The sequence below is a fragment of the Engystomops pustulosus genome, chromosome 2 (assembly GCF_040894005.1).
Source record: "Engystomops pustulosus chromosome 2, aEngPut4.maternal, whole genome shotgun sequence".
In the NCBI taxonomy this organism is placed as follows: Eukaryota; Metazoa; Chordata; class Amphibia; order Anura; family Leptodactylidae; genus Engystomops; species Engystomops pustulosus.
The window spans coordinates 196,008,268-196,022,939 of NC_092412.1; the positions used below are offsets into that span (position 1 = coordinate 196,008,268).

General features: G+C 41.5%; 2 protein-coding genes across 3 annotated transcripts in view; one reads left to right on the plus strand and one right to left on the minus strand.

The window, feature by feature from the left end:
- The window catches only part of SIRT2 (sirtuin 2), a 38,906-nt gene extending 36,862 nt beyond the window's left edge, over positions 1-2,044 (minus strand). The window contains exon 1 of one of the 2 annotated variants that reach the window (XM_072137733.1): positions 1,925-2,044. The gene's annotated coding sequence lies outside the window, so the exon portion shown is untranslated. Of the gene's footprint in view, positions 1-1,275; positions 1,384-1,924 lie in introns of those variants that run through there. The other variant, XM_072137732.1, reaches the window with a different exon arrangement.
- A 1,970-nt stretch (positions 2,045-4,014) lies between these two features.
- GPR161 (G protein-coupled receptor 161) lies at positions 4,015-13,572 on the plus strand. The gene is made up of 6 exons (XM_072137734.1): positions 4,015-4,131; positions 5,964-6,366; positions 8,836-9,557; positions 9,650-9,754; positions 11,786-11,902; positions 12,277-13,572. The coding sequence occupies exons 2-6, from the start codon at positions 6,005-6,007 to the stop codon at positions 12,510-12,512; spliced, it is 1,542 nt and encodes a 513-aa protein (XP_071993835.1). The 5' UTR covers positions 4,015-4,131; positions 5,964-6,004; the 3' UTR covers positions 12,513-13,572.
- The last annotated feature ends 1,100 nt before the right edge of the window (positions 13,573-14,672 follow it).

Genomic DNA, 14,672 nt, shown 5'->3' on the forward strand with positions numbered 1-14,672 from the left:
TGGCATACGTTTGTGTGAACCCAGCCTAAGTAATTGTAGATCACTTGTAGGTATAACAGTAAGTATAGATGTAGGTAAATATAAAGGTGGTTTCATATTGCTGTTTCTTTCACATCAGTGATTTTTCATTTAGCCTGAGGCCACCAATACAGTTGAAAGGAGGGCAAATTCAGATTATCATTATATAGCTTCTCTCCAGGGTCTCTCTGTACAGGAGGAATGGTGGGTCCAGCAGGGTGACCTCCAAAGATAATGTACTTCTTTCAACACCTTCTCACTTTTCCAAACAGTCAATGAAGTGCCATAGGTTCGCCACCACTGCACTAGTTTTTTGCACTGATCCAATGTTATCAGTGAACACAAACAGAACAGGTTCTAAATTGACCAGGGAAAAAATTGAAGTATGAAAAAGGCCATTGAAAAGAATCGGTCAGTAAGACATCAGTGACAAATCACTGAAGCCAGGAAGAGAAAACCAATCCTGTATGTGTCTATAAGCTAAATGGGTATAGTGAAAAATCCCTGATGTAAAAAACACCACAATCCCTGATGTAAAAAAGTCCAGGTGGTAGATGCAGGTATAACAAGGCACAACAAGTATACCTACAGGAATTTGGGGTTCAGGGGAAACATCAGACACCTTTTGGTTTGGAAATCCTAGAATTACTATTGTGGAGCCATAGCCACTTAAAGAAGCTGCAGCAAGTCCTATACTGGTCTGATTTGCCAGATGACAATAGGACAGGTCAGTCGGGTGGATTAACTCTGCCATGGGCCCTGGTCTGTATGAATATTATAGACCCTACAGGTTCGGAATCACTTCCTACATGGAATCACTTCCTACATATAGTACTGGAATCATTCTTGGGGAATGGAGGAGGCATATCTTCTGTTGTTTTCAATCAAACAGATGTACAAGGATTTCAAGGGTGTAGGTGCTTCTTGGTATACAATTTGGTGGGTGGATTGGGTGGGCATTGGCTACTGTGCAAACCACCTATATTATAATCCACTACTGAGGTTAGTGTGTAGTCTGAGATTTTCCTGGATTACACACTGACACTACTGATTGCATAGGTGCCATGAATAAACTAATGATGTGTGAATAAGTAGCAATTAACGCATGAAGATAGCCTCAGCAGTTAAACATTTTCCTAGAAGCAGTACTGAAGAGGAAACATGTAATTGCTGAGCCATGTAGTCCTGATCAGTGACATTGTTGAGGGGGGTTATATATTTTCAGTTATGCAACGCAGAGATCTGCAATCTACTTACCGTGATTGGAAGGAGAGGAAGGCTATATGTATCCACAGATAACAATAATTTCATTCCTGCTGTGTACATGAGAAGCATGAGTAATATATAGGGAGGAATAACATCTCTAATGATGTAAGCTTCTTACATTTAATCAGATTACATCTGTGTATTTGCATGGAATAAACCATTGCCATCTATGTGCTAGACTAATGCAGAATCCATGACTAGTGTGTACTCGATTTTCCACCGTAGGGTCCATGCACACGGACGTATGGGCGACATGTATGCAGCTGCGGCTGCATATCGGTTCCCATTACATTTGTGGGAAAGAGCCCTTATGCTGGTTTTACTGCCATTAAGGTTTATAAAGTGCAACCAAGACATAATGAACTTTTAGGCTGGGTTCACACGTAGCGTTTTGTTAACAGAAGAGAAGAGGAGATTTGCCTAATTACCTTGCTGTCAACAATGCGTTTACAAAACGCATGCGTGAACATGTGCATTAACATATGCGTTTTGTAAACAGCAATGTAATTGGGCAAATTTCGTCTTTTTAGCTGCTCTGATGCGTCTAGTAGCTCTGCATGATAATACAGGTTGATTAGTCCTGTCTGGACAGTTCAGACAGCTCCTGTGTATGTGGAAGTAATCGGGTACATTTACTTACCCTTCCGGAGGAGTTCACAGAAAGTGCATTGTCTGAATATAATGCACTGTGCCACGATTCACTAAGATCATGCGCCCGATACCCTGCATGTGTCGCTTCCCCGCTCATGGAGATCACTTTCTTCTTCCTGGTGTATGTAAGTGCTTGATCTTGTGACACAATTTGAAAGTTAAATCCCGCGCTCAGTCCGAATCAGTTGGATCATCCAATGGCACGCCCCCCAATTTCTGTAGAAAGAAAGCTAGCGCAGCTGCGCCAAAATCCCCTGTTAGATATCTGTCACAGCTGTGCAAAACCCGAAAACGTTGGGAAGTCCGATGAAAGTGCTTCCGCAAACCTATAGTAAATAAGCCCCAATGTGTTTATGTATGGCAGCCACATGAATTTTATAATTATTTTTTGAGCAAAACCACTCATTTCAAGGATTAAACAAGATACATTTCTGCATCAGTATAGCTACAGCATTCTCTAGGTATGAGCATAAAAACAAATGGTTTATTTCCTTTAAGTTCGGCGTCCTCTGTTCAGCACCTCCACCTAACCCAGGCATGTGGCTTGTTGTGCTGCAGAGCACCCAATCAGGCAGCTTTACACCCCTAGCATGGCTGTGATATTTATGATAAGAAGTTTGCTGGTATCATAGTTTCATAGTATAAAATGCTGGAAAAAGACACAAGTCCATGAAGTCCAATGTTTAAGAATTAAATAAATGTTTTATCCCCATAACCCGTGATATTTTTTCTCTCCAGAAAGACAACCAGGCCTCTCTTGAACATGTACATAGAGTCCGCCATAACAACCTCCTGCGGCAGAGAGTTCCAGAGTCTCACTGCTCTTACAGTAAAGAACCTTTGTCCATGTGTGTGTGTCAGTTTGGGCATGTTAAGGCTACAACAGTTAATAGCTTTTGCCATATTACATTGGCCTTTTATACATAAGAACACACAAAAAGAGCGAACAAGTGGTGACTTTGCAAAGATGCAGCAGAAAAACGATGATACATGTGCCCCATGATATTATGGTTTGCTTCCAAAAATGAGTTTCTTCTTGCAGCTCTTCTATAAAGGACAAATTCTCTCAACTGAGCTGTGGGTCTCTGCAGGTCAGTCAGTGACCCGATGCCTTTTGTTTGCTTCTCAAATTAGTGCAGTCTTTGGGGTAAAACATATTGAGGGAGATAGAATAGAAGCACCACTTTTAATACATGTCTGACGACAAACTGCAGTGCCGGTATTATAAAGCGTTATAATAATAATTCCTTTATTTATACAGCGTGCACAGATTACGCAGCGCTGCACAGATCTTGCCAAATCGGTCCTTGTCCCCAATGGGGCTCACAATCTAATCAACCTACCAGTATGTTTTGGAGTGTGGGAGGAAACCCATACAAACACGGAGAAAACATGCAAACTCTTTGTAGATGTTGACCCTATAGTTCTGGTGCAGCATTTTGGCTGGCAGACCGGGAGTCCTTGCATCATATTCCTGTATGATGCAAGGACTCCTGTCTATTGCACTATTCTTGATAACTGGGCTCCGTTCAGCTGTGGGATCAGACCAAGATACGGGTCCATTCCCACAGCCTGTACACGTTTATGTGCAGCTGGCATAACATCTTACAGATTTTATTGAGGACCAGCCACTTATCCTATTTTAGTCAGTGGAGTTGTGGCCTCCTGAGATACTAACCCTTTTTATGATTAAGTTAAAGGCATAGCCAGTAAAGAAAGCTACATAATTCACAGTTGTCCCTTTTTCCGTTTTCCTAATAGTTAGGAGATGTGTTGTTCCAAATTCATCCCAAGTGGAAATTAGAATGTAGAATTAAAATGAAAACTCTTATTATTAGGCGCATCCCTACATTCTTGTGGATAATATCAGTCCGTATGTATACCAACTTATAATATTCCAAGAGGGCTAACATGGAAGGCACTATACAAAAGAGACTGCTAAGAAAAGAGTGGAAAAAATGTAGCGCTATAAACAAAACAATATCATGACAACTAGACGCCCAAGTGAGGGCAAAATGTACCCTGAATCTTACACGACACGCGCACACTGATGACGACATGCGGTGACTGGCGCTGTGGAGCGCACTCTTGCGTTCCACGCGCCGGAAGTAGCTCCAGACTTGGCCTGTAGTTCCGGGGTGTCGCAGGAGCGCTGCCTGTGGACATGCTGTGTATGAGATAGCCGCGGGACAAAAGGTAGGGAACTATATTTGTCTGTACTGCAGGACTGAGTAGATAGAAATGTATACGGTTAGTGGAGAATGCAATGTGCATAACACAATGGGAGGCAATAGACTTATGTTACACGCAGAAACTCCCTACATACAGCATGGGGCGCGCTTATATCCCATAGCTGACAAAGACATGATCCGGGCAATCTGCTATGTGTCCTGCATATATATCAACTGCTGTACTAACAAATCCATAACATTTGTAATAACATTACTCCTAGTAACAGGGGTGCAGTATTTTGGATAGAGGCACCCGTGCATCATCTGATGTGCAGCAGATTGCACATTATTACAGTAGTCTGCAGAAACAAAGCAAACATATGCAGAATAAAAAGTGGCATGTATTCATACATTGTTCCAAAATGTCTCTGGGTTTGTGCACACAGTAAGACGATGTCCCAGTACAAACATTCTGGTTACATGTAGCATAATCACTTACTGGATTAAAAACCTATAGGATGTAATTGCGGTGGGTTGTCATAAAGTTGTCGGTATCCTATACACAGCGACATGCAGTAGCCATAAAGTGCTTGAGATTTTCATATTTCATGACTTGCTGTTTTCAGTCAATATGTGAGTATACCACAACATCTGCACAATGGTGGGGATTTGAGTCTCCTCTCTTTTCCTCTACTTTTTGCACGAGGAATCTGTGCAAACTATCGTGGTAAGGGGCCAGTTCGGTTATGTAGGTCACTGTGTGAGTCTCCGCAAGGGGACATCAGATGGTTGTCTCTACCAAGTCTTCTGATGTTTCTTTATAGACAAACTAATTGGGTGCATGATATGCATTTTAGACATTCTTTATGAATTTTATACTTCTGTGCTCTCATAGATTCCCATTGTTTAAATAGCACAGGGTCTATACTGTATCTGATAATTGCTGAACACCATGACAAAACTCAATGGAGACAGTGGGGCTAGATGATGTCATGTTATGGATCCATCACAGCTTATGAAATCATGATGAAACAGGAAAATACAATTCCCTTGTTCAGATGTTCCAGTCCATACATGTTCATGCTTAGCCTCAGGGTGCAGTCACACGTTGCGTTTAACGCATGCGTTTAAAAGCGCATTGCAACTGCTGAAGATAGATTTGCCTAATTAAACAGCTATTAACACTTGCGCTAACAAATGCATGCATTAATGCAATGTTAACACATGTGTTAACGGTTGCGTTTTGTAAACACATGTGTTAACAGCTGTTTAATTAGGCAAATCTCTCTGCAGCTGTTGCAATGGGTTTTTAAACGCGACGAGTGACCACACCCTCAAAGTATTGTAGGCCGCAGTGATGTAGTGTATTTAGTGGTGCAGACTCACAGTTAAAGAAATGATACATAGATCACTTTACCGGGACCACATGTGGCCATTCTTGTGGAAAGAAGATACATTACTCTGAACGTTCACCTCCACCTTTAAAGATTAGCCCAGGTAGCTGTATTGAGCAGATAACTAGGCAATCAATGCAGTCTTCCGTGAAGTTCTGTCCACATGCACGTGGTTGTTATTTCCGTCCTTGTGCTATCTGTTATTTTTCGGGATATTATTTCTGCCGGTGTTTGTGGCTCTGTCCTCCCATTGAAGCCCGCCGATACATGAAAAATACATCGTCAAGAGATAAGCAAGTGACATTTTACCATTTTATAATATTTTTTGCGGATTTGCAAAAATGGATGACAATCAGATGACACATGGACCGTTTTTGCAGACATTACAGATTACACACAGGTCATAAAGTTTACCTCTATAAAACTCTTTGTTTTGAGTTATATTATGTTCTTTTTCCTTCAGGTTCCCAGCATGATTCAGATAGGGTTTCATTGCGATTGACAATGAGCATCAACTCTTCTGGAGGAAATGGCGTGGAAACAGAATCTAGCGCAGAGAATGGAGCTACCATTGTAACAGAATCTATTGCTATAATTATCATTGACATTCTCATCTGCCTGGGTAACCTGGTCATTGTGATCACGCTGTACAAGAAGTCCTATTTACTGTCGCTCAGCAACAAGTTTGTCTTCAGCTTGACTCTTTCCAACCTCCTGCTGTCTATGCTGGTGCTTCCATTTGTTGTGGTAAGCTCGATTCTGAGAGAATGGATCTTTGGAGTGGTGTGGTGCAATTTCTCTGCACTCCTTTACATGCTGATCAGCTCTGCCAGTATGCTTACCTTGGGAATTATAGCAATTGACAGGTTAGTAATGTTTATGTACTATTACCTGTAAATCTCCATATGTCATGATACAGGCTGTTAATCAATTATAACCCATTAATTAAATAGGATTTTTTTTCTCTTAGGCCATTGACACATTACCGCTAAGGCATTCAGTTCACACAATGGGCTGAGGAAGCCAAAGCCTTTTTTATGAGCCCATTGGAATTGAATTAACTGACATACTCACATACTCACTGACATTGAGGAACATTTATCAGGGCTCGCACGCCAGTTTCCTAGTGTGCAAGCCCTGTAATATTCATTTTTACAAGCGAACCACCAGTGATTGCGATTAGTTGCTCCATGCGAAATAGGTTCGGAGGGGCGTGAATGGTTCGCAGGCGGCAGCAGAGTGGGCCGCTACAGAGCATTTCTGCCTTGTGCACTCGCCACAGCCTGCAAACTGTCACGAGTGAACCTTCATAGACCGTAGCAAAGTTCTATGCCCCTGCCGCGCAGAATACACCAGGACTTTATTATAACGGCGGCACACAAGCACCTGCAAACGATTAATTTCTCCCATTCTTTATGTGGGGGATGGGGGGGCTCTAGGGTTTTTTTTTTTTTTTTGAAGCATGACTATAGTCTATGGCATTGTGGCTGTGGATGATGTCCTTTTACCTTGGTGCTTTATAAAGGCATTTAGGTTAAGTTCACACAGTGGAATTTGTTAAACACTTTCCACCTTGGATTTTTACTTGCATTCCTTGTATTTCTAGAGAATTCCACTTGGAATATAGAGGGTGAAACAACCCAACATTCCCCCATTGACTTAAATAAGTTTCCCGGTGTGTGAACTAGGCCTAAGAGACTACCATTTAATCGACCATCTTTGAAATTTTGTAAAAGTTGAAGACTTTGCGCTAAGATCTCGTTATTAGAATTGACTGGAACTAAAGCTATGGCTGCAGTAAACCATCATTCCTACAAAACAGACATGTCTTGTCTCTGGCTTTGGGACTAGGAAACATATGTTGTACAATGCAATGTCCACAGCTGTTGTATCTCGGCCTCTGACACTTGCTTCCTTTTAGTGTGTAGGTTTTAAAAGGGAAAGTTTATTTTTCTAAGAGTAGGAGTTCAGCTGTGGATGATATTTGGCCAGGGATTACAGCCAGACGTGTTTATTGGCATTATGCTCTTAAGACATGGCTCCCAGCCCAGAGCTTTAAAGGACATTCTTGCTGAGAACAAATGTGTCTTTGTATGATGTGTTACTGGAAAGCTCTTCATGTCTGCGGCAGTGATCACCTGATGTCCACATTATATGCCTTTTTATAAATTGGCTTTCACTCACCATCAGATAGTGCAGGATTGTATTGTTAAGAGTTTCCAATATATTTCACAGTCCTGTGCTGCAGACTAGTGTTGGAGTAGAAGAATTGCTGCTGACTATTGGGAATGAAAATATACTCAGGTTTTTGTATATGGTGTTTCCAGCAATAACCAGAAGTGGGCCATAAGAAAAGAGGTTGCAGGAGCTTAAATAACAGGTGTAACTCCTTGATATACAGTCATAAGAAAGAAATGTAATTTTCTATGGTTTTATGTAATAGCACAAAAAAATCAGCTGTCAAAGTGAAAAAATGCAACCAATATTCCGTTTATTATTTGTTTCCCAAAAACCAGCCCAAAATTGAACAGCCATGTCTGCAGCCTCACTGGAACTTAAAGGGAACCTGTCACCACATTTGCAAATATACAGCCAGCGACTGGTTCCTATGAAACTCTATTAACTGACTGACCCCCTTCTTTTAGCTGAAAATTGTTTTGCTTACGTCCACATAAATCACCGTTTATCTTATATTAACTGGCATCAGAGGGGGTGTGTCCTGCTCATCCGGTCCCCTCCCATCTAATACTCCCCCATGCCTTATTCCGCCTTACTGGTCACAGTTCATGTCATGTGACCAGAATGACATCATCTCAAGTACTTTTGCCTCTTAATAATAGCAAACTGTACCCCATGCATGTATCTGACCACATGAAGTCACAGCAGCCTCCATGGACTTCTACTCCTCTCTATCCTCCATGGAGACTGCTGTGATTTAATTTCATCACATACATTGTGTACAGTTTTTTTATTCCTAGAAGGCTGACAGACCTGCGATGATGTCACTGATCACATGTCATGAAGGTAACAAGGAACCATGTAAAAAGATTGACACAATATTTCCCATCTGTACATAGAGCTTTATATGTCTGTAGTTGAATGTTCGCAGACTGTCCCTAAGTACAAGGAGGCAGAGCAGTAATTTTAAGAGACACAGAGCTGTCAGTCAGAATAATGGGGCGTGGCTTACTGCAAACCTGAGAGAGAGAAGAGTCACAGATACCAGACATGAGTCACAAAAGCTCGTTTGCATATCAGAGAAATGGCTGTAATTAAGGTACAATGCCCTCATTGTATATTGCAGCACATTCATTTCCTTTCTTTCCTTTGTATAGGTATTATGCTGTTCTGTATCCAATGGTATATCCTATGAAGATAACGGGGAACCGGGCAGTATTGGCTATAGCATACGTGTGGCTCCATTCCCTCATCGGATGCCTTCCACCTCTTTTTGGCTGGTCGTCTCTGGAGTTTGATCACTTTAAATGGATGTGTGTGGCGGCGTGGCACAAGGAAGCTGGATACACGGCCTTCTGGCAGATTTGGTGCGCTTTGCTTCCTTTTATCACTATGATGATATGTTACGGATTCATCTTTCGAGTGGCTCGCATAAAGGCCCGGAAAATTCACTGCGGCACTGTTATAATTGTTCAGGATGCCCCCCAAAAGAACGGCCGAAAGAATTCCAGTACATCCACGTCGTCTTCAGGAAGCAGAAGGAATGGATTTTCCAGTGTTGTCTATTCAGCTAACCAATGTAAAGCCTTCATAACCATACTGGTTGTTATTGGGGCCTTTGTGCTCACCTGGGGGCCTTACATGATTGTTATAAGTATCGAAGCCTTATGGGGGAAGAATAGTGTTTCTCCTGTGATGGAGACTATGGCTACATGGCTATCTTTCACAAGTGCAATTTGCCACCCTCTTATTTATGGACTTTGGAACAAAACTGTGCGCAAGGAACTTCTCAGCATGTGCTTTGGCAAACGGTACCGAGATCCATTTCACCAGCAGCACAGAACCTTACGAATGTTCAGCATATCTAATAGGATAACAGGTACTGTCCACTTCAAAAATCCTCACCTAGTAATGTATACACAGACTGCTGCAGCATTCAAATATGTTTACTAATATCATTTTGTCTTCTAGATCTTGGATTATCCCCACATCTGACAGCTCTAATGGCAAGTGGGAAGGATTCGGATCACCAGAGCACTACGACAAACACTGGTTTCAGCTATTCCAATGACTCAGGTAATTACTGTGTACCAACAACTCTTTCCTCTGCACAGGATAGGACATATGTGACTGAGTGTTAGGGGTCCCCTGCTGGAATCCGCACCCACCTCAATCGGGGGTCTAGTGTTCTCCCTATTGAAACAAAGGGAGAACACTTACACCTGTCTCCTCCTTTATGGAAGTAAATATATTTGAAAATCAGATATTAGCTGTAATACATTTCATCTGGAAGGGTGGAAATCCTGTGGTCCGTGTAGTGTTACATCTAAAGCTTTATTCTGCTTGTAATATGTACATGACCGTTTACTATTTTAGTATTAGCTGTTTCAGTATCCATAGTCGTGAAAGGGAAGCGTTCGGGTGATGGCATATTCTGTCACTTTATGATTGATGGGTTTTTCAAAAAAACACTTGGTACAAGAAAATAATAAATGTTAGCAATGCTGAGCCCACGCCATCGAAACCACAGATGAGAAACAACACAGATTGGTGTGCAAGTAAAGGCCCATTAGTATTACAACGTCACTCATGAGTATATACAGAAAGTCAAATTTTATTAAAGCATATCCCTAAAACCAATTTAAACCGCACAACAAACTGTGCTCAATCATGGGTCTGGTGAGAATAAATCAGTGTAACCCAGACCCTCCACATCCAGCAGCTGCCAAATGCTGTATGACAACTGACCATATGCAGTCTGCTAGCATCATCAACATGGAGTAAATCCATAAATGCGAGAATAAATGACAAATGTACAATATAATGTAAAAAAAAAGTGGAATCCATCTCGCCACTCCATCTGCAAATCTGTACACTTCCTCTGTGGTCCTCCACAATGTTCACACCAAGAACTCCAGCACTTCCCTGGAAGAATGAATAAAACTTAGTTTTTTTATTTTTCATCTTTCAAACAGCATGACTAGAGCAACTTGTACAACACCCGAACAAAATGCATTCAACCAACATGTTCAGTTTGTAACCATGATTACGTCCATATTGGATGAATCGTGTTGGTTGAATGAAGCTGCTTTTGTTGTGCTGCTTTAAAGGAAACCTACCACCAGTTAAGGTAGATTAAGGTAGATCGGGTGGTAGGTGCCTCTATTGATCGTTAGGATAGCCCCTTTAAGGGCTCTTTGATACTCCTACCCCCTTATCTTCAGCGCGCAGCTACGAGGAGCTGCACGTCCTCGTCCAAAAAGCCGGGCGCTTGCCGGATGTGCAGAACTCTTGCTCCTTGTAGCTGAGCACCGAAGATATGTGGGTAGGAGGATCAAAGAGGCTACTGGGGCGTGAAGTAGCCGCACCATGGAGCCTCAGCTCCGACTACTCCGCGTCCCAGTAGCCTCTTTAGAAAATTAGCATATTAGGGAAATAAAAGTTATCAAAAGATACAGAGGATGTGAGGATTAACCCTTATCCTCACGTCCAATAGAGGCACCTACCACCCGATCTACCTTAATACGTAGATCCGTGGTGGTAGGTTTCCTTTAAAGACAAAACATAAAGACAAAGTTTTATTCCATATTATGTGGAAGTGCTGGAGTTCTTGGTGTTGAAATACAATAGAATGTAATGCAGATAAAAAAAGAATAATCACTACTAGTAACAGTCACTAGTCACTCACTTTACCCCTTTTTTTCGGGACACTGACCGGTGAATTTATTCTCATCCGACCCATCATTAAGCACAGTTTGTGTTCTGTTCTGTTACTTATGGGCTATACTTACACATCTTTTTGATGTTTCTCATTCAAAATTGATGGGGGCAAACCACTGGATTGACGACCGATAAAAGGGTCCGCCTCTAGTGTGTTGCTCCAGTGCCTTTTATGTCTTCCCAGTCAAACATGTCCAAATACATGCTGTGCAGGAAACTGCCTTTCTCTGTGCATCTATGTAACAAGGAGAAGCTAGGTACTAGGTAAACTTAGGAGGTGCAGCACCACTTTACGTCATTCAAGGTGTCACTGACTTCTGCGGGATGTGGGGCCACAACAATCTATCATTTACTGTTCTTTTTTTTTTTTAAACTTTCAATGGGTAGGTACTGATGTCATGCTACTGGACGACTACAGCTCTGACAGTGCCCAGCACTCTCGTATCCTCTATTCCAGAAGAAAAAGTTCTGTCACTTTTGAAGATGAAATAGAGCAGAAAAATGGTAAGGTTATCAGACAAGATGTTTTGTATAAAGAGGCCACTAGTAAGAGTTTAGCAGGCCTTACTGATTGCACGCCGCCTCCGTACAACCGAACCCATATCAGTGGTTAAAGGTGCTGGAGGTGTCCATGACCATAACGACTGCAGAGCCCCCTAATCCACCTGAAGATTGCAGGATATGGGACGTCACAGGATGTCCTGCGTCCTACTGCCAACAGATAACATGACCAAAGGATCCTGCAGACCACAGCAAAACAAAACGTTATAGGTACAATATGGGTGACCCTCTTATGGTCTTTTACTTGCCTTTAATGCGCTTTATCTCTTCTATACTGTGTGTCCTCTAACAATTGCTGAAAATATTTGTCTTTACAGATGCTAAAAAAGCACCAGCTGAAGAAACCATATCCACAGGGACCTTAGAATCTTTTGCTATCAATTTGGCCAAAACTATTGAGATGGATGCAAAAATCAGCTTGTTTGGAGAAGAATTAATACAAATGCCCCCTACTACACAAACCTTGAACTCTGGAATGAACCGGGGAAACAGGAACCACACCTTCCAGAAGCAAAGGGTTGTACTACAAAGCATTGAGGAAGGAACGGTGTGACCATACATACACTAATACCTGTATAGTGGTAATAAGGAGGGTTCTTGAAGTGTTCATATAGCCTGAATATTGGGCAACTTCCTTCTGTTCAATGGCTGTGCCATCCTATGTTGCCTATTCTCAACCACTTCTATTTAGAGACGAGAATGACGTCTCTAGCGCTGTATTGGTCAGGCAAAGTGTTACATACCAGTAGTATTGGTTTTGTTACTTTTGTAAGGGTTTTTTTATACATATTTTGGTGCTGGGTGTTGCTTTTTAGATATAATGCGGTTTGGTTTATAATCACTGCAGCACACAATTTTTTTTATATTCTCCAAACAATATGTGTTCTTTGATAGCACTAGAGCTTTTGTTTACATATATTTATTTTTTTATATGATATTTGGTACTTCCTGGTCTGAAAGTGCTATTTATTTTTTCATAGGAAAATGACTTTACACTACGTTTCAATACACGGTACTGCCAAATCATTCATGTCAGTATTAAGATTTTGGCACAAGAATCCTATATAGCAATTGAATACATTGGCAATAAGAATTCCTATAGGTAACTGTAATGTCTATCAATCAATAGGTACAGCAAGAGTATTTTATGGTAAACTAATAGCAAAGCGGTGGAGCTGCTATTTTATTTTTTAAAGATGTGAGCAAAAACACAAAAATGGGGTAATGGTAGAAGTATAAATAGTAGGTCCCACATCTGAGATGTACTTGTAAACACAAATAGAAAAAGGGCAGATGTATATGGGTGAACAAATAACACATTTTTATTGAAATAAGTGTGGATCATAAAAACAATTAAAAACCCTATACAAGACGGTGAAATAACAAAAATACTCCCCAAAATTCAAATAAGGTAAGAAAATTGCATAGCACAAAAATGTCAAAGCAGATACATACAGGTAAATACACGGCTACACCATCCAGAACAAAGGTTACAGAGGTCGGGACTCAAAAATATATGGTAGTATTCTAATGAAAATATATTGTAATAGTAACGCCCAACATATATTGAAAGTGTAGATCAAAGGGTGATATTACCGTGTAGACGATGGTAACTGGGGAGAGAGGATGCCCCACGCGTATCGCCCGGCTCCCCTGACGAAGCCCGTGGGATATCCTCTCTCCCCAGTTACCATCGTCTACACGGTAATATCACCCTTTGATCTACACTTTATTAGTGCATACACCTTTTTAATATTGGAAGGACCACCCCTAATAGTCACATGATCTTCCCCGTGCTGTGACATGTGGGTGATAAGAATTCTAATCAGTGTTAGTTTACAGGGGGTCTACATGTGGGTATTGCCATACAAAGCTGCAGGTAATATTAGGTTGCCATTTTAAACCTACACAAACCTCAATAAAGGGCATAATAATTAATAATAATAATTCCTTTATTTATATAGCGCACACAGATTACTCAGAGCTGCATAGAGCTTGCCAAAACAGTCCCTGTCCCCGATGGGGCTCACAATCTAATCAACCTACCAGTATTTTATCCAACCACTGTACTGCTCATGCAACCAAAAGGCCAAAGAATATCCACCAACAAGAGATGAGAGCGCATAAAGACTACCAACAACTAAATAAAAGTATATACTTTAAAGCAAACCTACCACTACGGTTTTCTAAAGCGGCTACTGGGGCGTGGAGTAGCTGGAGCTGAGGGTACACTGTGTAGCTACTTCACACCCCAGTAGCGTCTTTGATCCTCCTACCCAGACATCTTCAGCCTTGTATCTGCGCGCACTCGTGAAGCCGGAGTTATGAGCATGTGCAGACAAAGGCCGGTAGCTGTGCTATCTCAGCTCCCAAGCCGGAGCTACTGTGCACTGAAGATGTCAGGGTAGGAGGAGAAAAGAGGCTACTGGGGCGTGGAGTAGCCGCGCGGTGTAGCCTCAGCACCGGCTACTGTACGCCCCAGTAGCCTCTTTAGAAAATGTGCATACAAGCAGTCCCCGGGTTACGTACAAGATAGGGTCTGGAGGTTTGTTCTTAAGTTGAATTTGTATGTAAGTCGAAACTGTATATTTTATAATTGTAGAACCAGACAAAAAGAATTTTGGCCCCAGTGACAATTGGGGTTTAAACATTTTTTTCTGTAATGGTACCAAGGATTATCAATAAAGCTTCGTTACAGACACTTTACAGCTGA